The sequence below is a fragment of the Pimephales promelas genome, chromosome 1 (genome assembly GCF_988280905.1).
Source record: "Pimephales promelas chromosome 1, fPimPro1.hap1.1, whole genome shotgun sequence".
Lineage (NCBI taxonomy): Eukaryota > Metazoa > Chordata > Actinopteri > Cypriniformes > Leuciscidae > Pimephales > Pimephales promelas.
Window position 1 is genome coordinate 29,222,785 of NC_142769.1, and position 26,136 is coordinate 29,248,920.

Here is a 26,136-nt window from a genome sequence, read left to right on the forward strand (position 1 = left end):
TTACACTGTGCAGTTTAGGGTGCCATTTCATCAACACTATGGATGAATCAATGGCCCGATAAATGATTGTGAAGGATCCACACACACACAGAGAGAAAGAGAGAGAGCAGGGGTTCATCTTTTGTTTTGAGACCATGCAGGGATTACCATATCCAGTCTTTTGTCCAAAGCTTTCTTTACAGATGAATAGAGTACAACAGCAAATTCCTCAATCCTAATGAATGCACCCCAGACCCCCCATAAAGCCCTTCAGTTAGTTGCTGAGCTGCTAGCAGTTGAAAGACTTCAGCACAGCTTTGCATCAGAATATTAAATCCCTGCCATATACATAGACCCTACATAATATAAATATCTATACTGCGGCTCCTTCACTGGAAATAGTTTGGCAGGAAGTGATCTGTTTTTTTTTTTTTTTTGTCAGAGATAATTAATGGTTACATGTTTGTGAAGCCATGGTTACTTCAAAACAATTTCAAAACAACTTTTGAGAGAGTGTGTGGTCTCAAACAAATAAGAACAACACATTACAATAACTACATGTTCTAGAGAATTTGCAACATTTATTCATCAATATTGTGCATTTTCATATTCCATATTTATATTTGCCATATATATTCTTCATTGGTTTGCATATGTATAAATGTATTTTATCAAGCCAGATTTCTACTACAAAATTGTGAAGGTCAACCTTTGGGAAAAATGGGTGAATGACTTATCTTGCACAGACAGTTTTGACTTTAAAAAATGTTTTAATTATATGATGTACTCTTTGTATTTTGATATATTAATAATGTAATGCTTGATGATTAAATAACTATTACTCAAAACTTGCAAATCTTCTATAAATAGGTGTAGTATGATGTGTTACCCAATAACAGAGTGTAATGTGGTATATGACTGGCTAGTGGCTAGAAAATAATTAATGCATGTTTTATACTAACCCGATTGAGAATAAACTATACAAAAGTTTATCTTATCTATAGCTTTTCATTAAGTACTGTGGTAATGTAGTTGTATTTATTTTTCTTCTTACACTATCCAATTCAGACAGGCGGACTTTTTTGTCCCCAAAAGGGAAATACATGAAGTTAAATATAAATTGACACATTTGTATGACATACAACAACAACAACAACAAAGACAAAACACAAGGGAGCTCCTGTCATAGACAGATGCGTGTGGCAGAACCAGAGGAATACAACTAGATAAGTGGAACATGTTCATTTCAGACACCCATGAAAACATTCACCATTCTGCTTGTCTGAATAGAGGGGGGATATATAAAGGAAGACTCTTGCCTAACAGGCTGATCTAATGTTCTCTAATGTGCTCAGGTCAACAGTAGGCTACATGTGGGTTTTCAGTGTCATTTAGAAATGAGCTACAAAAGAGCTCCATACATGCACAAAAGACTGACGCCTTTCAGTGCTTCTAAAAATCAGACTGCTGAGCTAGTGGCCAATTTTGCCACATATATTAAGGTTTTTGCACAATATTTAGCAAGACCCAAATTCAACTCATTCAAGCTAATAGAAGTTTCTAATATCCCTTGGAAATTGCAGTAAGCACTTGAGAAGTTAAATAAGCAAGATTTGTTTTGTTTTTTTAAATGTAAAAACACTGCTTCTGGAAAGATTTAGGCAAACCAGAGATGTAAATCATGGACATATAAACATATCAACAGTTACAACCCAATCATAATCCTCAACACTCCACCTTATTTTCCACTGACCACAAATATACTGTGAAGTTGCTTAAATACGTAAGGGGTGTATGTGATGTCAAAGGCACAAAACATTTGAATAAACGATTAGGTGCAAAGAGCAGTGTGTATTTAGGAGTAATAAAGTGTGAGGAGAGATTCGCTCTGTTTAAATAAAGTAATAAATTGGTATTCAGGCATCAAGGTTTTCATAATTTATCTGCTGTGTGAGAGCGGCTGATCATGTTGACTTAACATTTTGTCTGACATTTGGGTCTGACGAGCCCAGCCATTAACTCTCTCAACATGCTACAAGAGACTCTCAAAGGGAGGACAGATTGGAGATATACACACTTGTGCAGACGCACGTTCACTTAATAAAAGTCGAAATTCACACCAAATAAAATTGTACAAAACTGGAGCGCATTCCCAAAGATGCTGAAACATGCACAAAACACATTTGCATTTTGCACACACAAACACACAGTCAATCAGAACTGGGTCTAGAAGGGTGGGATGTCCAACGACTCCAACAACCAGCCACAAGAAGGACAACACACACATATAGACTTATGCATTATCTGTAGAACTGAAATGAGCGCATCCATGACCAAGGTCAAAACACTGACAATCAAATAAATAATATATAATAAAAAAATAAACATTTTCATTAAAGACACTTCAAGTACTGGCTTGTTGGCTGCATATGTCATTATTTCAACGGGCGATAGTGAAAATTATTTGTAGTGGCAGATATAAACAAAGAGCCCATAATGACCGTCAAACTGTAATAGAGTTTCAACAAATACCTAGAGTGCTTTAATTTTTAAAACAACAGGGTATTTCAAGTCCAGTTTGAAAAGGTTCCTGTGAATTCTTTCCCTTAAGTATCTCTTGTCTTATCTCTTGCGTATCTGTCAGAGAGCACAGACAGACATGGGACAAATTCACATGAATCTGTTTTCCCTGAAGTAATTATTAAGGATCAAGGGAATCCAGACCTTATGTCAGATTCCTTTTGTTTTTCCTTTCATTCTTTGCCCTTTCTTTTGTGCATTAAAGATCAAATATGAAATCCTGAGAGTTAAATGTTAAAACTGTGACTTTAAAAAAAGGGATGCAATACGGAAGTCTATTCTGTTCCAGTTTATAAATGCTGAATTCCTGACACCAATGATGAAAATTGAAACGGTAATGCAAAACAACTGTTTTAGAATTTCATAGTCATAATTAGATGCCATGGTCAGTATTTTCCAGGGCTGTGCTGCATTCAGCATTAAATCAAGAGTGCTTTTTAAATGACTATTCTATCAGGATGCAGATCTGCAATTTAAATTAAAACAGGGGGTGGGGGGACAAAGAAATTCATAGAATATTACTGTAATAAGTGTACATTTTTAACCAGATTTGTTCAAATAAAAACGTACCATGTTGAGTAGAAAAATCATTGCCTGAAAGTTTAGATGTTTGAAGGTTTTAAAACCTTACAAACAGATCAGTCTGGTTTAATGTTAGCTATAGACATTTTGTTTTAAATAACCAATACTACCATTCCAAAGTTTGGGTCAGTAAGATTTTGTTTTTGTTTTTGAAAGATGTCCAATCCTGCATTTATTTAATTAAAATAAATGAACAACAAATTTCTGTGGGTGGGACCAATGCAATTAAAATTTCCCCTCAAATTAAAGGGTCAATCAATCAATTTTGGATTTTGTCCAATCCTGGAATTGGTCGATACTTTTATATCTACAATAAATGATATATACCATGATTCACAAAGGAATGCATCACTGCTATTTTACTCATCCAAAAAAAGGAAAAACAAAATTAAATTAAAACTGGGAACAATTTGCAAATCCCATCCTAAATAAATACTGGTACAAAACACCACCAGACAAGAGAGACAAATGAATTTCATGACGTCGTCACATCGCACTCATTTAAACTAAAACAATATAGTACATACACAGTTTATTATACATATAACAGTGATTTCACAAGGCCTGGAGACATCAGGCAATTCACTAAAAGTTAGACATTTTGGATCTGTTTTTGTTTGATTTCTTGCATGTGTGTGTGCGCGCAAATTTCTTATGTGAACTGTGTAAAATGGCTGTGTAAAATGGTGGTTTAAACCTTTAAAATAACTAATGCTGCAATCAAGGTCGTGGCACAATGAGAGGATCTTCCCCAATGTATCAGGAGATGATCAGAATAGCAACTAGAACTCAGTAGTGGAACGAGTGGTGTGTGCATGTCTGTGTTTGTGCGTACCTGCCACTCTGGCTAGCTGGGACGTGCTGATGTTTCGAGCATTGGGGCGCACTCGAAAGGTTACAGCTGGACCCAGAACCCTGAGAGATGCAGGAGACAGAGCGAAATGAGACAATAAGGAAAAAAACAAGTAAGAAGAGAGATCGAAGTATGAAATGAGTGTGATGAACAAAATTGTTGCAGCTTTGAGTCATGAACATAATGTTTTATACACTCACCTGGATTATTAGGAACACCTGTTCAATTTCTCATTGATGCAATTATCTAATCAACCAATCACATTGCAGTTACTTCAATGCATTTAGGGATGTGGTCCTTGCAAGACAATCTCCCGAACTCCAAACTGAATGTCAGAATGGGACAAAGGTGATTTAAGCAATTTTGAGCGTGGCATGGTTGTTGGTGCCAGACGGGCCAGTCTGAGTATTTCACAATCTGCTCAGTTACTGGGATTTTCTCGCACAACCATTTTTAGAGTTTACAAAGAATGGTGTGAAAAGGGAAAAACATCCAGTATGCAGAAGTCCTGTGGACGAAAATGCCTTGTTGATGCTAGAGGTCAGAGGAGAATGGGTCGACTGATTCAGGTTGATAGAAGAGCAACTTTGACTAAAGTAACCACTCGTTACAACCGACGTATGCCGAAAAAGAGGCTACAATTAGCAAGAGTTCACCAAAATTAGACAGTTGAAGACTGGAAAAATGTTGCCTGGTCTGATGAGTCTCGATTTCTGTTGAGACATTCAGATGGTAGAGTCAGAATTTGGCGTAAACAGAATGAGAACATGAATCCATCATGCCTTGTTACCACTGTGCAGGCTGGTGGTGGTGTTGTAATGGTGTGGGGGATGTTTTCTTGGCACACTTTAGGCCCCTTAGTGCCAATTGGGCATCGTTTAAATGCCACGGCTTACCTGAGTATTGTTACTGACCATGTCCATCCCTTTATGGCCATCATGTACCCATCCTCTGATGGCTACTTCCAGCAGGATAATGCACCATGTCAAAAAGCTCTTCAAATTGGTTTCTTGAACATGACAATGAGTTCACTGTATTAAAATGGCCCCCACAGTCACCAGATCTCAACCCAATAGAGCATCTTTGGGATGTGGTGGAACTGGAGCTTTGTGCCCTGGATGTGCATCCCACAAATCCCCATCAACTGCAAGATAAAAATTGCTTTATAAAGATTGCTTTCAGCACCTTGTTGAATCAATGCCACGTAGAATTAAGGCAGTTCTGAAGGCGAAAGGGGGTCAAACACAGTAGTATGGTGTTCCTAATAATCCTAATAAAGGTGGGTGTAATTTAAAAAATACATTGTTGCAGACACAGTCAACTGCAGTATCCAAACTGCACAGTTAAAACATCAGATCACTGGGGAATATTGCGTTTTGGTTCATTTTCTTATGACAGATCTGTGCCGTTAGCTTCCCTTTCTACTTTTGACATAAATTGACAAGTGTTTCCTCCATGAAATAAATCCTCACAGGAAACCTGATGTTCTTAGAGTTGTCTAAAAATGTTTAGTAGATGAACTCAAACAGGTCCAAATAAAAAAAAGTAAAAGAAATCATTCATTTTAAAAAATGCTCACAGGCTCAATGCATTGTAAATTAATCTCTTTGCAGCGTTTGAATAGGTGATCCAGAAATGTTGTGCAAATGCACGATGGCATTTTGCACAAATGGCATTTGTGATTGAGCCAAACAGCTGTCTGTGTGAGATCCGAGCAGCACTCCTCATTCATTTATCAATGCTAACAGAGAATCCTGTGAAGTTTAATATTTCATGGCAAATTGTTCCTTTAAAGGAAATGGATACTCAAAACTGACAGTTTTGACAACAAACTGTCACCCTTCCTTTCACGATTTTAAAAAACACAGACTCAGCCAAAGGAAGAGAAGGATCACTGATGTCTGGCACACCACCATGACATCAAAACAGACCTGTAGGTGAGCTACTGTTCATCTCAACATATCTGTTTATCTGTTTAAGATGACTAAAGCTGATGGTTAGCTCATAAACATTCAGTTGTTCAACAAGGGATCTTCCTGTTTCCTGCTTCCGAGGCAGATGTATTTATCTGGGATGCAGCTCTAAAGCTGCTCCCACTACCGACCAGGGGGAGGTGAGGGTCACAAATAGAGAGAGAGAAAAAAATGAGAAGAGGGTAGAAAAAGAAAGAGAGGTGAAAGACTGGAGGAATGGATCTGTCACCAGAACAAAATCCCATTCACACGTCAGCAGGTGGCCAAAGGCAACCTCTCATCCTCGGCAGAATTAACACACACAGATACCCAGATATCTGCTGGAGATAATAGTGCTTCTAGTTTCTTGTGTATTCTTTTATTCATATTATATTTTAAATAATTGTAAACCATAGCTTAAAGTTAACCCATCAAGACACATTTTCATTATTAAAAATTATATCCATAGTGGGAATAACAGATGATATGAGAAACAGCATAGCGATAATAATAATTAAAAAAAAAAAACATTTAAGAGAAACCTTTAGTTTTAAGAATAAATGTCTTAAGATTAACTGTTTGTTTGTTTTGAAAAGCTGTATGGTAAACGAGCTAAGAATTAGATATGTAACGTAATGAATGTATGGTTTTTATTTGTGTGTGTGTGTGTGTGTGTGTGTGTGTAATTATACATAATTATTATTTGAAGTTAGGTATGACAGGTCTTCATTTTTGTTGTCTGTGTAATGGGACAAAAAAAACACCTTGCACATTGTCTTGCCTACCAGTGTCCTCATACACTTTACCTTTTTAATATACAAAAACATAATTCCCCCTTACAAATACACACATGCACCCTGGAAACATTGTCACTCCACTTGTATTTACTTTCACTACACCAATTTCCCTCCATATTTTGCATTCTTTTGTATACCGGAACACACACCTCTGTTAGACTTCTTTTCCTAGATAATTTGGAAATTTCTCGATAAAAACACTGAGTGCCAAAGCTAAATAAACACAATGGCCCAGACTCCCGGTTATAACACCATCAGTGCTGATAAGCTATTAGTAAAATGCCACCAACGTCCAGTACACAGAGGGAGGGAAGCTATAATGTAACGGTACTGTTTCTGTTCAGCTTCTTTTGCACAGTGGGGGAGAGTGTGGGATGGAGATGATAGGTAGACTGTGTGTGGGGGTGTGTGTAGAGGAATACATAAACGAGTGAGACAACAGAAGAGAGGTAGAATAAGTGTAAATGAATGTGCATCTGTTAATGTTTCAATGTGTATAAGAGAACAAGACCGTCTGATTGCAAATCCACAACTGCGTGTGTTTTTCTATGCCCCCTACTGTCTGCTCACAGTACAGCCCTTACGTCATGTCTGGAGTTCAGAGAGGTGCTACACTGACTCTTTATGTAACGGCAACACAGCGCAAAGCCCAAACATGGCAGCACCGCCTTTGGGTGAACAAATATTCGAGCGAGTGTGTGCTGAATTTGTACAGAATAGTCTGCTTGTGCACTGTGGTTTTCTGCCGTCATTTCTTTAGTCCAAAATAATACAGACATCATGGCATAATGTTTTATATAAAAGTGCGCATCATCCAGTACACCTTTCCATTATTTCTGAGAAAAGATGAAAAGCATAAGCTGACAATGGATACATTAGCAGATACCTGTGTAAATATACCTGTGTAGATATGAGCCACAATTCAAAACACACAGACACAGCTCACCTAGACAGTGGTCAACCACACACAAATATTTTAAAATATAAAAATAATAAACTTGTGTAACATTATGAATGTATTACTGTCACTTTTGATCAAATTATTGCATCCTTTGAAAAAAATCTTAGGGTAATTATAATCCGCACGACCGCAAAACTACAGTACTTTTATGTGGGTACATACTTTGTTTCAAGAAGAAAGCTAAACCTGAAAATTTGATTCATCCGTATTGATAAAAAACAAAACAATATAAATATGGAGAAAGTGAGAGAAAGAGAAAGTGCAAGAAATTAGTAATTACATTAATATTTGTATTTCCTTTATCGTTGTATATAAAGCTCCACTTTATTAAGTGCGTGACTGAAATATAAATGAAAATACACGGAAATACAGATATGGCAGAGAGCATTTGTTGCATTCTAAACAATTAAGCAGAACGCTGTCTTTAATCTGTGCACTCGGAGAACATTGGCTATCATCAGAAATGTGCTGTAATTGAACTGAAGTTTACCACTGCAGGCAGGTCAGAATAACACACACCTACACATTCAGAGATGCATTCTCTTTTATTCTCTCTCTAAACCATTTATATAAAGCTTGAACTTGTATGCACATAATTAAGACACACTCATAATCATTGAGCTTTCACTTGAAAATAAGTACTTAGCCCAAACTATACTGCGAAATGGAAATTCAAAACAAAACCACAGGTTGAGTGTTCCATTAGTGCCATTAATGTGTTGACCAGCATGAGACTGCCTTTAAAAAGTGTGTTTGTGTGAGTGTACTTACGAGAGTTGTAGAAAATCTGTTACATGAAGGCTGACTCTTTCAGCTAAGAGCTCCATGAGGTTCAGCCCCTGATCTGTGGACAGGGAACTATGACAAAAAAGACAAAAAGGAGAAGAGAAATAGGTAAATTTATTATCTAGATTTGTACATTCTCACCAGAAAATGTGGTGATATGGTTTTATGGGTGGTTGCAGGTCTCTTCTTTACTGTAAGTCTATAAGATGTTTTCAACCTGTTTTACTGTTGGTCAGGTGAAATCAAAAGTCCAGTCTTTTAAAACAGTAATATGACATTTCGGTAACACTTTATAATAACTGCACGCTATTAATCATTAGTTAAGCATGAGTAAACAGTTAATACATCATTTATAAAACATTAATAGACATTAATATGCAGTTTATAAATATAGCTATACATGCTTTTTTCTTGATTTATAAGCATATCTATAATGCGTTTAATGATTGTATTTTCATACTTTGTTAATGATCAATTAATAATTTTTTTAATGAAGTATAACATTATTTGCAAACTAGTTGTTTAAGAGTTGTCAGTTATTCATAAGACCACTTGGAAAGTGTAAGTAAATGTAGTAAATACAGGTAGTTATAAAGCATTTATTAGTGGTCAGTTAACTATTTTTGTGAGCTAATCTAAAGTGAGGACTATTCATGCTTTGTAAAGCATTTTTAAAGGCGATTTAAAGACTCGTCAATCTTCTAAACAGTAAAATGTAACAAACACAACACAGTGATACAGAACATAGAAATATTTAACAGCCTTTAAAAATGCTTTACAAGGCATGACTAGTCCTCACTTTAGATTAGGTCACAAAAATAGTTAACTGACCACTACTAAATTTTATAACTAAGCTTTATAACTACCCAAATTAATCCTTAATTACAGCATTAATACATGTTAATAAAGCATTTATTAACACATTAAGTAACCATCACTATATGTCTGAATAATAAGATGTATGAATGTACATTTAAATAGTTTATTAATCATTTACTTACTCGCTCTAAGTAATCGTATGAACCACAGACAACTCTTAAATAACTGGTTTATAAAAAATGCAATTCTTCATTTAGAAATGATAAATTGATCTTTAATAAAGGATGAAAATTATTAAACAAATTATAGATATGCTTTTAAATCAAGAAGAAAGCATTTATAGCTGTATTTATGAACTGCTTATTAATGTCTATTAATGCTTTATAAATGATGAATTAATGGTTTACTCATGCTTAACTAATGATTATTAGCGTGTAGTTATTATAAAGTGTTACCGACATTTCTACTTAAACAAGCGGCTTCATTTGATGTATGATGTATGTCCATAGCATAGTTACACTAATATTAAGGGCTAAAACATAGGTTTTTAATCTGGATTGCAGAAATTAATAACATTTTTCTTAGAATTAAGTTGAACAATTTACATTTTAAACAAAAAGCCCTTAAAGGTGCAGTGTGTGATTTTTAGCGACATCTAGCGGTTCAGTTGTGGCTCAGCCCACTGCTCACCCCTCCCTTTCGAAGAGGCTATGGTGGCTAAAACGGGACAAACATATCGTCGTCTGAGACAACAAAGAATAGCCAGAGTAACCCAAGAGTTTGTAACATTGTCACTGTTTCTGAAACGCAGTCCATTAAAACCACATCATGGATAAAGGCTGATTTTGAAAACTCTTTGTGATCGACTTATAATGCTTCAAAGATCGACTTGTCAACCGCGATCGATGGGTTGGTGATTCCTGTAACATAGGCTACTATTTTACGGTCAATGACAAGAGTCCTAATGAGCTGTCTAACGAATGTAACCAGCACATTTATCCCCACATACTGTAGCAAAGCCATAACACAGCGAGGGACAATAACTAATTTACATGAAACAATCCAACTACATATTTTACACCACTGACAAGGGAAAAGTCACTACTCACAGTGTTTATGGCTTCTAGCTTTCTGCTGCTTCTCTTTCAAGGTAGTGACGAAACGCACTCTGTTGCACTGTTTATTCACGTTCGGCTATGGTAGAAACATGACGTCACAATATGTCGACCTTCATAGAAGGGGGTGCCCGCGGTTATAAATGTCTCATTCTAAGGTATTAAAAACATTACGGTTTATTAAGTAAGCTCTTTATCCACCACTGAAAACATAGTTATGGATGTTAGATTGCATTTCTTTTAATAGATGGTATATGGTAAATGGGCTGCATTTATAGCTCTTTCACAGACCTAATGGCCACCAAAGAGCTTTACATCTGATACTCAAATGTTTTACACATTGCACCTTTAATATAAAATAGTTATTAAAATGTGTGGTCTTCGGGCAATACATGAGATCATTTAAACATTAACTATACAGATCTTGGTGCTGCTGGATGGATGGATATCATATACAATTCAATATTGAAACATTGAACACAGCACATAAAACACATAGGGAATAGGACACAGGTGGCTTGCATGCTTTGATAAATCACCTGTATTTTCCAGCAATAAGGCAAACAATAAGGTGTAAATGGAATCCCTGTGAAGTGTGATTTCTTTATGATATGGACATGCCAGTCCGAGTTAAAAACACAGACACTCGCTCACACATCAGAAAACGTGCAAACACACACAAAGCAACTTGCACACAAGCCTAAAGAATGATAAGCATCCAAATGGAAGCGGGGGGGGGGGGGGGGTTTGAACATGAGTTCTGCTGTATTGCTGATGCCTTTTTACACCTACAACTCCTTTCTAATTCACACTTACACACTTTTAAATCTACTTCGTAACATTATGCATTTCAGGTACTCCAAGTTAAATGGGACTGCAGTAATGGGAGCCAAAAACCTGGCGTGTCTGTGAGATAAATCAAGTTATTGGAGATGCAGTGGCTGTGGATACCATCATCTTTCGTTTTGAGGGATGTGCTGTACACAACACACACAACAATTTACACACTGACACCAATATACATGAAGAGGACGGCTGAGGGAAACCAAACAAATTGCAGTATGGAATGCAGTAACAAACTGAGCATGGAAACATAAGAGTGAAATTTGACAATGAGTTAAAGGCTCAATCCGACAGAGATATGGCAGTTTAACTTAAGCAACACCATAATCATGTACCACAGATGACTCGGTTAAATCAATGTACTTAAAGTTTCTATAAAACATAAAATAGTATATTTTATCCAACATCTTTAGTTTTCATCAGAATTAATTAATTCCGATTGATGACTCTGAACTTAGAGTTTACATGAACACTTCATATTGAAGTGATTGGGTTGATGTGCGTGTTTTTTGACATGCACACACTGCACAAATATACAGTTTGCCGAAGAGCAGACTATATATTTATCTATTTCGGGTTCTGATTAGAAGACAACAAGCATATGAACCGTTGTGCCGCACTGCTTATATTTATAAGGCAGTAAAAATGCCCATTCCCGCACCCAAAAACAGGCGTCTGTGGAGGAGAATGTGAAACAAGGACTGGTGGGACGTTGTCCTGCTCCACATCACAGACGATTAGGGGAAGGATTGGAAGGATTTTAGAATGACAAGACAGTCATTTATGACACTTCATTCAACAACAACAGCTCATTCAAAGCATCATTCATCATTACACAATCTCTACTTCAGTGCACATGTGCAGTCCTTTCAGCGTTTAGAAGTGGATTAGAAAATGTTTAAACCACCCCTTACAATCCAAATGAAATTTTAATTGGATTTGGCCAATTCATTTCAATTGACATGGTTACATATGAATTTTTTAATTCAACTGTGCTACTAAGTCCAATCACAATTGGATTAATAGGGTCCATGTACATGTAAAGCAGCTACCGTTAGAAAAAGGTTTTTATTATGGCTGGTTATTGACACAGACTTGTGATTTAATTTGATTCCAATTTTGATTCAAATCGATGAATTTTTTGTGTGAATATCGATTCATTTGGATATATCTCAGGTTCACTCTCTCACCAATTCTCTCTCTCTCTCTCTCTCTCTCTCTCTCTCTCTCTCTCTCTCTCTCTCTCATTCTACAAAATTGGTTAAAAGTTAGATTTTGAAACATCTTTTAAAAATGGGTCTTTTTCCACTGGGTACCACAAAAAAGAATGTGAGGCCAAAAAATCAAATAAATATATTTCTTTTGTCTTCGCATTCTTTGGTACCCAGTGATACACCTGTGTGAGAGGCTCATTATGCAGCAGAGTGCAAACATCATGTTACTCAAAAAAGTCTTTGAAAGTGTTTCTATTCTTACTTACTCTTCAGTAATAATGTAGCCAAAGTCTCCGTCGTGTGGACTTGAATATGAAGTAATATCCACCTCCACTCTCACACCTTTCTTTTCCACCTCCTCTTTCTCCACATAATTATTTTGTGGCACTTTTCCTGGATGAACCTCAGCTTTTACTTCCGGAGGGTCTACAGAACCGTGCATCCACTGTTCTACCTCAGCGTCCGCCATTGGCTCTATATCCAAAGTGTCAGGTTCCATTTTCTTTCTCATCAGGTCCAGGTCTTTTTGCGTTGTCCGGCTCTGGACGTTCTCCAAACTAGCTCTCAATGGGCTTCCAGCATTTGGCTGGTTGATGTACCCCAGAAAAGGTTCTTCTGCTTGGGGAGGACGAGCAGATCCATGGCCAGAGTTATGATCCAGAAACTCAAGCAGCTGGCTGATAAAACCTTTGTCCTGGAAACAGAAAAGTACGAAGGGAATTCTATTGACTACATCAATGAGGTATATCATTGTCAAATGGATTTTTGCATAAACAAATTACCTTGTCCTCCGATTTAAGGCCAGTTTCTTCTGTTTGAATTTCTGTGAACAGAATTTTAAATTATGGTAAAGATCATGGCTCTTGATTGATCAAAATTTTCAAAACATCAGGGCTGCAACTGGGGTTTTAAAGCATGTAACGAGGACCTAATCAAATATTTATCTTTATTAAGGGATAACTACCTTTATGTGTGGTGCCGTCTTCTAGTTTCTCCACCTGATGTGACTCTTGACTGGGTTCCATCTTTTCCTCCACTTCCTCCTGTGTGGCTTCTCTACCTTTGACTCCTTCCACTCCATCAACCACCTGCAGGGCCTGGGTAATGGCCTTGGAGAGCTGGTCCAGGTCTTTTCGGGTTAAAGTATCCACATTGACACTCTGACGGCCAAGCTGGTTAACCACTCCGTCAATGAAGTTCTCTGATAGAAAATAAAAGTAAAAATAGAAAAACTATCTTATAAAGTTCTTTTGCAAGTGTACAAAAATCATCCTGCTCTAACTTGTATAGCACCTGACATAAAACATTTGGAGTCAGACTGTTTCTAATCTCTACCTCTGTTTCAGAGTCTCTTTAAGATTAGGATCATTTATAATTAAATAATTGTGCTTCACGTTTTGGGAAAGAACTTATCATAATGATATCAATGTTTCGTCAGTCCTTCAGTCACAATCACTTCACATTTCCTGAATATAGATAATTAAAATGCAAAAACTCATCCCAGCCAACATACTATATTTTTTAAATATATATAGAGAAAAAGCTCACCATCTACTGAACTCAGGGCCTCCTTGTAAACAGGGCTGCTTGCTGAGGATTTGAAAAACAATTTTTCGATTTGGGGCTTTGGAGGCTGCTTGGAAGCTCCTGGCAGTTTTTCTATTTTGGTAGCAGGAGTGCGCTGAAGGCTGAAGTAACGCAGCTTTCCCTGTGTTTGACCTTTACCGGGATCTTGTGCTCTCATGGGCCCAGCTTGATACCGCTGAAGCCCAGCAAGAGGGACTCCAGTACGATCCTGTTCAAACCCAGTGAAGAATGATTGACCTTGGGGAGGCTGTTCCACAATGGCCTGGAGATCAGGTCGGTCTTGTAGGAAGGAGATGTGGGGTGAAGGAGGCTTCTCTTTGAGCTGCATAAAACCCTTATGATTATGGGGTCCATTTCCCTTGTACTGGGGGGGGGGGGTAAAATGAAAATATGAAAACTAATTAAAAAACAAACAAACATCATATTGTGAATTTTGTAAAACATTTTGTCCTCTTCCCAAAATGATAACAAGCATAATAGTACCAATTTGTTAGGGAAATGTTGTTGTTGCTGATCAAAGGTAATAATTTTTAAAGTGCATGGAAATACAACCAATGAGTGTCAGCCTCCCGCTTTTTGCTCTGCATATTGTTCTGCTCTATTTGAGAGATTATTTAAAACAATTATATTATTCCCACCCCTGCAGAATGGAAGGCCAAACTGACTTTAGAACAGCAGGGTGGGCTTCGATGAATAAACCACCATATACACACACGCTGGCTCCAAAGGCACTGCAGGATACTAATGTTCAATAGTGCAGTGAACTTTTCAACTCGCACAACATCAAGAACACTGTTTGGTCATGGTGTATGGGTATCAAGCAGGTTCTACCTCACATTAAATGTCCCCAGTAGCTATGTGCCAGTTGTCTAAAGAAGTGCAGATCACTTTATTACTTAGAAGTGCATTTAAATACTTATGCATTTACAAACTGCTATATATATATATATATTTTTCAAAATAAAAAACCTATCCATACTGTATATGCATAGTCGTTTATGTCCATTTGTTTACAATACCAAGCTGAAGTTAAGCACTTTCAGGAATCATTTTTAAGGACTACTTTCATATAGCCAATTTGCATCCTTATATTTCAAGTGATATTTAAGTATACAGCCTTATTCATATTATTGTTAGAGATTTACCTTCCAAAGCACTTGCTGCCCTTGAGGACTCTGATTGAAGGAGGCAACATCAGAAGGCAGGAAACCTTGAAGGTACCTTTGCAGTGTCCTGATCACTTCTTCTTTCTGAGCCTTTAGCTTCCTGATCCCATTGGTAATATTCAAAATAAACAGATTTCAGTAAAAAAAAAAAAAAAAAAAAAGTGCCTAGATTACAAACCTGTCCATATCGGATTATCACTTTTACTATAATCAATTACATTTATCAATATTAATTAACGCATTAGCCACATGAATGAATATAAGAACACACCAACAACTACAAAAAAGTTTCCATAAACACATTATAGTCATGGACATGTAACACAACATAGGATTTAGGAGCTCACCTGGAATTGCCATTGTAAATAGAAAAGGTGTTTGCAAATCTTCCAAGAGGAACCTTGGGTAGTTGTGAGAGCTCTTTTGAAATTACCTCCTGAGTTGTGTCATCCAGCCAAGTATATCCTATGATAAAAGGACAGAAAGAACCATAAAGTAGTATATAGCTGACACTACAAAGACCACTACACTACTGCTCATTTTGCCCACCAGCAGAATGTTAAATAACTTTCCGCTGATATTCAAAGTATTCGCGTTAATTAGTCCATATCTTTTCTTGCAGACTAAAGACAGAAATCTGAAGAATTTGTGTAGGTACCTCATGAAAGCACTTCACTCATTCACCCGAATTTGCCTTTTTGTTTAAAAAAAAAACAAAAATCACACATTCTGAGAAATACTAAACTTCTGGTCAACATCAAATCTAATTCTGCATTCAGATCAGGTCAGGATCCATATTCTACCATCTCACACCCACTGTCTCAATAAAATAACACTTCTGAATTCCAGGGTGGAGAAAGATAAATAGAAAAACACCAAACAAATCCCATCTTGTGCATTCTAAAGACGTGTTCAATCAGCTTTCATGCAAATGTCACCCAATCAGACATACTTGAGATTGTTCACCACACTAAGGGACACAGATATGCTGTGATAAAATGGATGGATGGGAGGAATGCCATTAACCAGCCACAGATGCAGAGGAACGAATAAAGATCTGAATAAGATATCCTTAAGCCCCTATAGATGTGACCTGTTTAGCCTTCTAACAGCCTCCAACACTCAGTTCTGTTAATCTGTTTTCTTGAATACCTGATGGGTTGAGAAGGGGGGACTGAACAATACAATTCTTTTATTTACATATAACTCTAAAAAAGGCAAAAGACAGAGCCTTACAGTGGGGGCTCAGCTTAGCTGGCTTTCAGTTAAATATCATCTGCCACCATCTGTGGATTCTATACATCACTTCATAGCATGTTGAATGAAGAAGAGAGAATGTCACATTAGATATACTGCACCTTTTTGAGGATTAATATAACACTGAAACATTATTTTATAATTATTTTCAAACATTATTTTCAAATCTCTGACTAAAAGAAAACACTGTATAAATATTAAGTGAACAGCATAAAGAGAAATGGCAAGCACAAGGACAGCTAAGCATTTATGTGTTACACCAGAATTTACTCTCGGAAACTTACAATGTTGTTACCTTTCTGTCACCCACAAGCACTACACTGTTTTGCCTCAGCAAAGGTCCACCTCATTAGGTATTGTATGGAGCCTGATATAATGTGCTATTACTAATTAGCAGCCTGGCCATTGATGTTTCTCCTATCAAATAAATAAATAAAATGTTTGTGGGGTGATGGTGGTGGGGGGTTGTTCTAGACATCTACTGCTTTTCTTTTCTCTTTTTTATAAAAAGAACACCATGATCTTCAAATATTCAGCAACAGACATGCCATTCAATCTTTGTTTTGACTGCATTTGGTTGTGCAGGTCAATACGCAAATAGGTGCATAAGTTAATGTGGAACCACCGTCCAATTAGTGAAGCTGACAAACATTGATTAAATTTTGTTCATCATGAATTGCCCAATTTATTGTGATCGTATAATAGCATAAATTAGACAGGGGGGCAGGTGGGCTTTTCCTGGATTATATTGGATTTCCATAGTATCTTCATGATCTAATTAATTTAAGTCAGGTTGCACATTTCACATTACTTTAAACATTGGAGGCACAAATCTAATATTTTTTCGTAGTGAGATCAAGTAGATTTGTTTGATAAATTATTATCTAACATAAAATGAATTTAGCATGAAGAGTGGCTCATTTTAAATAGATTAAAGGGCGGGTTGATTGCAATTTCAGTGTGTAATGTTGCTGTTGGTGCATGAACAGTATCTGCAAAATTGCTGTGCTGAAAGTTCAACGTCAGCAGAGATATAGTCTTTTAAAAATCTAAAATTTACATCAATTCTACATCAATTCTACCTCTGGAATATACAAAAAAGGGGGGCTTTTTCGAAGAGGAAGAGTTCTAGATGAGAGCTGTAGCCATGTCATCGAAAGTGTGTTATTTTTATTTCCCAGTGTTGACACCATTATTTACATTTGACCGGAGCACATGCAACTTTCGCCTGTAAAGGTAATGGCCGTGAAGTTTCCAGACAACGTGCACTACATAGTTTTGCCAATACACCAACTAACCAATTTGAGCCCATTGCCTGTTTCTGAGGGAGTGGTTTCGTAGAATCAGGATGTGCACCGGTCGTTCAAATGACAGAGGAGAAAGCGGCTTGCAATAAAGGTGAAATTTATGAAAAATAAGTGCATAATATTGCACCCGATAAACACGATCATGTAAAGAAAAAAAGCAGTAAACCGTGTATAGTCTTTATTCACTGTAGCAAAAAAACTGTTTGACATTAACTCATTTTACCAAAAATATTTTATGTACAACCCTGTTACTGCATGCATTCGCCCTGTTCTTAAAAAAAAGTAACAAAACCATTAACAATTACAGACCAATGATTAATTAACAGATTTTAGTATTTGCCAATGTCTAATATTTGGTTTCCATTAAGCCCTGAAAGCTTTATTAGTATCTTATCCTGACAACCAAGGATCTGAGATATTCCCTATCCAATTATGACAAAAGGTAATCTAAACTACTTTTGCTTCCTACACACAACAACACAACCCAATCTACTGCAACAGTCATCATCATTGCCCAGAATATGGCAAAAACAGAAAGAAATTAGAAATTCCTCAAGGGAGGGCTTCTGGTCAGATTAAGACTATCTTTCTGTCTTAAGTGAAGCACATGCCAAATGATGTAAACTTTGCTGCAAAGCAACAGATGCAGAAAGATAATTATAGGCCTATTTAATAATAATTAGATATTTATGAGCCCTCTATGTAAAAGGAAACAGCCGAGAGCTCTGTAGAAGCTGTTGACATTTACTGAAAACCACTTCTGGGGAATTAAAAATAATAATAATATTCGCTAAAATTAAGTGCAAGTAATTGCTATATATTGTGAATTGTATTGGCAGGGTTGTTTGATAAAATGTTTTAAAGACAGATAAATAAAAAATAAATAAACTGTCCGCACACTGCCCTGAGGATGGTTTTGTGACCAAAAGCTTGGCTATTAAATTTGCTTAAAGGACTCAAGTGTGCGGACAGTTTATTTATTTTTTGAGTTGTCAAGTTGTATCTGTCTGGCACCTTGTTTACCGTGAGTACGGTGAAACTCCTTCAAAAGACAGATACATAAAAATATGCACAAGGACACATGCACTTCTGCAGTGATGACCAAAGATTCTACAAATTACCAAGAATTTGTTATTTGCAATTGACAATGCAATGGTCCCTGTTTTACAATTAACTTTAAAGTGTGCAAAAAAGAAATGTAAGTAATATATAGGACTCTTTCCTTAGTAAGTTGGAGGGTTTACATACTGGCTATCATGTACCAATCAAATGTGTTTTTCATACCCTGATCTGTCAGATAAAGTGCTTCTCTCACACTATTAAATAAACACCACATATAAATACATTTGTAGCACACCAAAGATTTCTTGGCAGAGTATAGCACTTTCCCAGCATGCATTGTGGGGGCTGAAATCTAATTTGTTGCCTTATTATTTCTGTTGTATTGTACTGTACTGTAATTCATTTGTGTTCTCCTGTTTATTTGTGTTTGTTTTCATGTTATTTGTTACGACACTTGCAAGTTTTACAACAGTGTTTTCATTCTACTGCTAGTTACCATACTTTCACAGAGTGTGCCAGTTCAATATTCGCCTTGTCTTTCATTTTTCAGTTCAAGCTTTAAAGTTAAATATGAGGTTACAATGTGAAATAAATGATGTTAAAATACTGGACCTACAGGTCACAAATCACAATATCTAAAACAAACTGACCATCTAAAAGCTATTATACTATTTTATTCCACACATGGATATTTTAAAAATTTGTCAAATTTCCAAAGGCTGTTCGAACATCTCACTTGCACGCAAACAACCAGGTGTTATGGATTGGAGGGTTTTAGCAGAAGCTAAGTGTTATGTCAAAAATGTAGTGCACAAATGTGACTAATGCATTTTTTCCTCTATCCCGTGCTCTCCTTCTCACTAGCTATGTTTCCATCCACACGTTTTTATCCGAATGAAGTGATATTGAATGAAAGATGCCTAATGGAAACGGTAATAATCGATTGAAATTCATGAATATCGACTCATGACTATCGCTTATGCGATAAACACTGATGGAAACGTTATTTGCCGTATAAGTAATTGAATTGCCATTATGTTTTTGGTCATTTTATGGTTGCAACACACCACAAAACATAGCAGAAGTAGTTTTAGTTCATTTCTGCCCAGTATTTCCACTCTGTTTGCACACACATGGCAGGTGTCAACAAAGACAGATGTAAGTGGACAAAACATGCTTCAACCAAAGGGTTTCCATGAAGTGGACGCCTCTGGAGCAACTGGTGTTGTGTCTTGCTCAGGGACAGTGTTGGGAGTAACGCATTACAAAAGTAATACATTACAGTAACATATTACTTTTTGCTGTAACGCAGTGTAAGGCATTACTAATCAATTTTCAGTAATATTTTACTCGTTACATGTTCAGTGAGGCTTGTATTACAGTTGTATTACAGTGTATTGTCTGCTTTTACTTCTTAAAGGCAACAGACTATGTGAAAGTTTTAAAGCAGTCTTTTACTGCCAGTTCAGAGAGGTCATGTCTGTAACATCGTTTTTTCCTCATAAATGCGAACACGAAAACTAAAATAAAATGAATATTTTAAGTTCTATGGAGACTGGAGAGCCAACATTTTCTCATCCGATTAGCGCAGTGTAATTAACAGAATTACAAAAAATGTATTTTGCCTCCTATTTTTTAGTCTTTTCCCTAATATTAAAAATAAAAAAAGAGACTGATATTTGTCTAATGTCTGGAGTCCTTTAAGGAAGTAGCCTATATACGTTTCAATACATGAATTTTCTGAGAATTTTTATTTCAAGTTTTGACTGCAAATGTCATGTCCATAATGCTGGACTTCCCCAATTTTAAATAATTTATCCTCAACTAGTTTTGTGGTGTAGGTCTACGTATTTTATAATGTTAACTTCAAATAATACTAATAGCCTAATTTAAAGATAAGGCAGCATTGGATCTGGACGGTAAGGAGAATAACGCTGGAGTTGGAAGAGGTGTGTCGCGATTCTGTAGGTTTGTGGATGTGGCGAATCGTGATTTCGGTTTCATATTGCATATCGTTACAGCCCAAAAGTTAAGTTCTACTTAGTTATTTTGGTGAAAGTAACTCAAAAGTAATACATGAGTAATGTAACGCATTACAATTCTGGGACAGTAATATTGTAAGGTAATGAATTACTTTTAAATAACAGTAACAAGTAATACCTAATGTATTACAGTTTGGAAGTAACTTGCACAACACTGCACATTGATGTCTAACAGTGGATTCGAACCCGGGTCTCTCACACCAAAGGCATGTTTCTTATCCACTGCGCCATCACCACCAATTGGATGGAAACGTGGCTTCTGTCTTTCACGCTCTTGCTCTCCCATGTCTCATCTCTCAGTAGGGCATGGGAGTAAGTAGCTCTAATGCATGTGTCAAGGTGAATCAGTTTGCTTCGCTGAGTTTCTATCTGAACATGGAATTTCTTCCGGGATGATGGTAGGGCCAGAGGTCACTGGTAAGCCTGAAGGGCAATGTTACACATCTATACACATCTCATGGCAGCAGTGTCTGTTCATACACCCCGTGTTGTGTTACCTGAACCCCCCCCCCCCCCCCTTGTTCTGGAGAAAAAAAACAATCATTTAAGAATGTAACAGATGTCATGTCAAATCAAAATGTATGAGGGAAAAAAGAGTATCTGTATGTAGTTAGTATATTATCTAGTGTGGAAGAGAACACGGGGATCTTGATTAAACATTTTTCAAAGTTCAATTATTTCAATTCTGCATCTTAAAAATGTGGGGTTCATGGCATAAGACGTGAAAAAATAAACAAAGAAGCCTGTCTGCATATTAACTTTTTTTTTTAAATAACACAGACTGAATACAATAACACATCCTACATGTACAGTACAGGACAGGTTGCAAAATAGATTTATGGATTGTAGGCCAGTTATTTGTCAAAAGACATAAATGCAATTTATTCCTGTGATAGCAAATCTGAATTTCAGCATAATTTCTACAGTCTTCAGTATCACATGATTCTTCAGAAATCATTCTAATGTGCTGATTTGCTGCTCAAGAAACATGTTGAAAAGAGTTGTGCTGGTTGTAAATGGTACATGCACTTTTTCAAGTTGATTGTACTGAAATGTGTGTTGGCACTCCCTGTACACAACTATCATAGAATGATAAAAATCTATCCAGTGTCTTTTTGTTTTAATCTCTTTATATGTTTTCCCGAGCCTCAAAATCGAGCCATTCGACCATGTGACATCATAGAGTCGGACGCCCCTTCCACTGCTGAAGACGCAGTGGCTGAGTTTTGTATTTGAAGGGAATATTCCCCATGATCAACGTCAATGCTTACATGTTTGCGTGATTCGCGAATATTTTCTCAACAGACATCTTTATATACGAGGGTCAGTATAAAGTAGGTTTTGCTAAGAAGCTGCTCTTGAAAAAAGAATCTGTACCAAAAATTTGTGTTCCTGCTGCACCTCCAGAAGAAGTGAGTGTAAAATTTTATTAACCTTTATATTAATCTTTGCAAATTGCTTGCACGCTTCACAATGAATGTGGGCTAAAGTTTACACTCAGGGTACATCACGGCATGTTTTCTATGTAGGAAATTCTCAAAATAATTCATAATCCCACGTTTATTATGAACAACGCGTTATGGTTATTGTTACAAACTGAGAACATATACATCAGTAAACACATAGCGTTTGTACATCTCACTAAGTTACTCTAACGTTACCCTGCCAGTACATACAAAGTTAGATCAAAGTGACATTATGTTAACCAACCATTCCAACATCCTGTTCAAGCCTTAATTGTCAAACTTCTTTGCAGCCATCATATGGGTGTCAGCGGCTTTGGGTGTACATGTGGCAACTGTGTTAAAACCATTCTGTACACTGATAACAGCAGCTGAAGTTTGCCGTTGCGATTACATATAATTTTATACTTCTTTTATAATAACTTCATACACTTTTGTCTTATACACACAAAATAGCATCGAACTGGCTACTATAAACAAAAGTGCATGTATATCATCGTCGGATCTATGCATTTCTTCACATGAAAATTCTCGCCATCAACACATATTAGATCTCATTAAACGACAAATTAAACATAATTGACTATTTAATCCATTGCTGGACATCGGTATTGTACGTACATCTGATTTATGATTTATGTTTTGTCCTGCTCCCGCAAAAAAAAAAAAAAAACCTTTTTTTCTGTACCTCCAAGCCTACGTGTCACCACCATACACATCAGCATAAATCCTCCTGATAAATGATTTGTTATTAAAGCATTAACACACAAACCACTGTGTTATAATATAAAAACAAGCAGGCAAACTTACAGTTATGCATGGTTTGGCATGACTCCGCGCAAAGTGCGTTTCCATAATAATTCCTAAAAAGTTAATCGCGATCACACACATCTCTGTTATTATCAATGAATCTTTCATAATATCTAATGTTACACTTTGTTTGTTATAATTCGAGGATTATAACAAACAAAGTGTAACGTTACAGAATTCATCACTGAACAAAAAGTCAGTTTTGAACGGTGAGGGAAGTCAGTTGGACTTTGCGTTCCTAGAAATCAACACATGTCTGTGATTGGCTACATCGCTCAACGCTGCATGTTATAAAATAGAAACTCTGGCCTGTAAATTTTTTCTATTTTGTTTTAGTCGTTCTTTTTGCTTTTCTGAAACAGATGAATAAAATGTATTCGTTTTTATGTTTTATTCATAGATATTTCTAGTTTGCGGGAGTACCGCAAATCGTTTTATTCTCCCACAACCCGAACACACAGTGAGTGCAGCATTACCGCCCGCGCTCCCTCTTATGACGTCATCACCCAGTTATTGTTAAAAACATGCTACCTTTGAAGAAAAAAACCCAATAAATGTTATTTTAATGCATTTTAATACAGAAATTTTTAAATGTATACATATTGAGCACTTTAATTTACACATTAATTGGTTGTGGTGTTTCAATTTACACTTTAAAGTACACTTTGAAGAACAAATAACTTTAAATTATGTCAGAGAATAATTTCTCAGGTATTTCAGCTGTCCACTATGTGTTCCTGCACTTATGAGTTCAGCCATTAAATCTTAATTCCCTTCCCTTCCAGCTGCTCCATCCCAAACTGTCTGTCTATCACCTCCTATCTGTCCCTCTCTATTCACTAATAGCCGTCTACTCCAGGAAAATCTGTAACTTCCCACTATCTGTAGACACACTGACCACGGTTGAAGATCAAAGAGATGGCACAACGCATTACAAGCAGGCTATAATGTTCCAATCCAGGAGCCGGGAAATCTGAAGAACCTCTAAAGACAATGGCATGAAATATGGGGCAGCTCACAGCAGGAAGGGCTGTCAGTTGCCGTAATGGACCCGTCTGACAAAGAGAGAGCATTCTTGCCATCCGGTCAATGGCATCGATCTAATGACATTGTGCAGGGTGTGCGGCGGTGGCTCCACATATTGCACGATTTCTACAGCTACTCTAAACGCTTGATAAAGAGAATTGCGAGTCGATGGCATTGACGTTCTCAACATCTATCTGCCTATCTACATCTCTCCTGTGAGGACAAACGTGGAAGGATGTTTGTCTAGTAAAGGGTTCCTTAAGTATGACGGAGTGTAATGTGATGGTTGCAAGGCGAATGTGATCAGTTATCTCAAACACACAAAAATTATCTCAAAAGATACACATACAAATGCACACGGATCAGAGAACAAGATAACTGCAGACATTTAATGGTTCACACATTTGTCATCTGCCTGCTGAATTGGGCATAATTTCATAGACGGATTCACAAAAACATAAAACATGCGCACAACACAGCCGTTCATTCACACACGAAAGCACAAAGAGGAACATCTAAAGAAGTCTGAGATCTCCCTCGCAAAGCGCTCTGAAATTAAAATAAAAACACTGCAACACGGCCCGTCAATCAAAAGCCAAGGTTTCAGACACCATCTGCATCCAAAAAGAAAAAAAAAGGAGAGAGAGAGAGAGAGAGAGAGAGAGAGAGAGAGAGAGAGAGAGAGAGAGAGAGAGAGAGAGAGAGAGAGAGAGAGAGAGAGGAAGCTGAACACAGCATCTCATCCTCCTGATCCCTCTCTCTTTATTTGGCTTGGGTAATTGGAGTCGGCCATCTCTCTGGCTCTCTAATATTCATTACCATGTTGGTAATTTACCCAAAGATGGTTGCGTGCCTTCCACGCTTTTCAACTCTCATTTATGGCTGTTTGAAAAGATCAAGCTGGGAGCAAGCCTCTGCAGCCTATTAACAGCTCAGATCCTTCACAGAGACAGACAGAATGGAGCATGCTGCCCCCAAATGGCTATGCTGGAAATTGACAACAATAAGACCTGTTTTCTGATTGGCGTCACAAAAAGCTGCTTTGAATAAAAACTGCGCTAAAAAAAAAGCAGAGCATGAGCTGGTGTTCTTATTTACACCCCACCAAATCATCCTCATGTTTTTCCAAACCTGTAAGACTTTCTTTCTTCTGCAAAACATAAAAATATATTTTGAAGAATGGTTTAAAAAAAAAATTATTCAGTCAGGTCCCATGTTGTTTTGGACCCCAATTTTCTTCAAAATATCTTGTGTCATACGGTTCTGGAAGGATGTGACGGTGAGCAAATAATGACAGGATTATCATCTTTTAGGTGAGCTATCCATTCCTTTTACCAATGAGTTTAACAGATCTATTTCATATAAAATGTTTTGTAAATTGTATTATTTTAGTTGTTTGTACTCTCTGAATTGAATTTGAATGCTCTGAATTAAAATTACAAATGATTGACTGAAAGTCTAGGACTTAGATTAAGCCAGCATCCGACCGTTGCTCAATTAGGACATTTAAGTAGCTTCTATAAACTGCCTTAGAACGAAAATATGGCATTAAAAAACAGCTCAACCTTGCATTTTAGTCTGGGACTAGCTTAAGCCTTGTCTGTGAAACCAGAGGTAATTATTATAGGGTGAGTATAGTTTGTATGTAAATTATGTAACATATATAATGTATTGTTTGGCTATGAATTGAAAGAGCTTAAAAGGAAATAGTCTGCAATGAACTGGTTTAGATAAACAGTTGAGAGTGAAACACACAAACACCCACTGATCAGCCCATTGAGCGTCAAAATCACTTCAGTGTTACTAAGCTTTTTACTTAAACACAATATGTTTGTGGTGAAACCAGATTCTAGCAAAGCTGCAACACATTCAACACTTCTAACACAGTAAGTACCCAGAGTTTGGTGTGTGTATATCAGAGGTCTGTTCAAACAA

At 36.8% G+C, this 26,136-nt stretch overlaps 1 protein-coding gene across 1 annotated transcript in view; it reads right to left on the minus strand.

Annotated features, from left to right (window-relative positions):
- ptprn2 (protein tyrosine phosphatase receptor type N2) overlaps positions 1-26,136 on the minus strand; it is a 166,562-nt gene that overhangs the window by 108,358 nt on the left and 32,068 nt on the right. The window contains exons 4-11 of the mRNA XM_039655454.2: positions 15,582-15,699; positions 15,214-15,334; positions 14,030-14,432; positions 13,446-13,682; positions 13,264-13,304; positions 12,748-13,175; positions 8,476-8,562; positions 3,977-4,056 (exon numbers count right to left, since the gene is read on the minus strand). Of these exons, the coding sequence (XP_039511388.2) occupies positions 3,977-4,056; positions 8,476-8,562; positions 12,748-13,175; positions 13,264-13,304; positions 13,446-13,682; positions 14,030-14,432; positions 15,214-15,334; positions 15,582-15,699 (1,515 nt within the window). The remainder of the gene's footprint in view (positions 1-3,976; positions 4,057-8,475; positions 8,563-12,747; positions 13,176-13,263; positions 13,305-13,445; positions 13,683-14,029; positions 14,433-15,213; positions 15,335-15,581; positions 15,700-26,136) is intronic.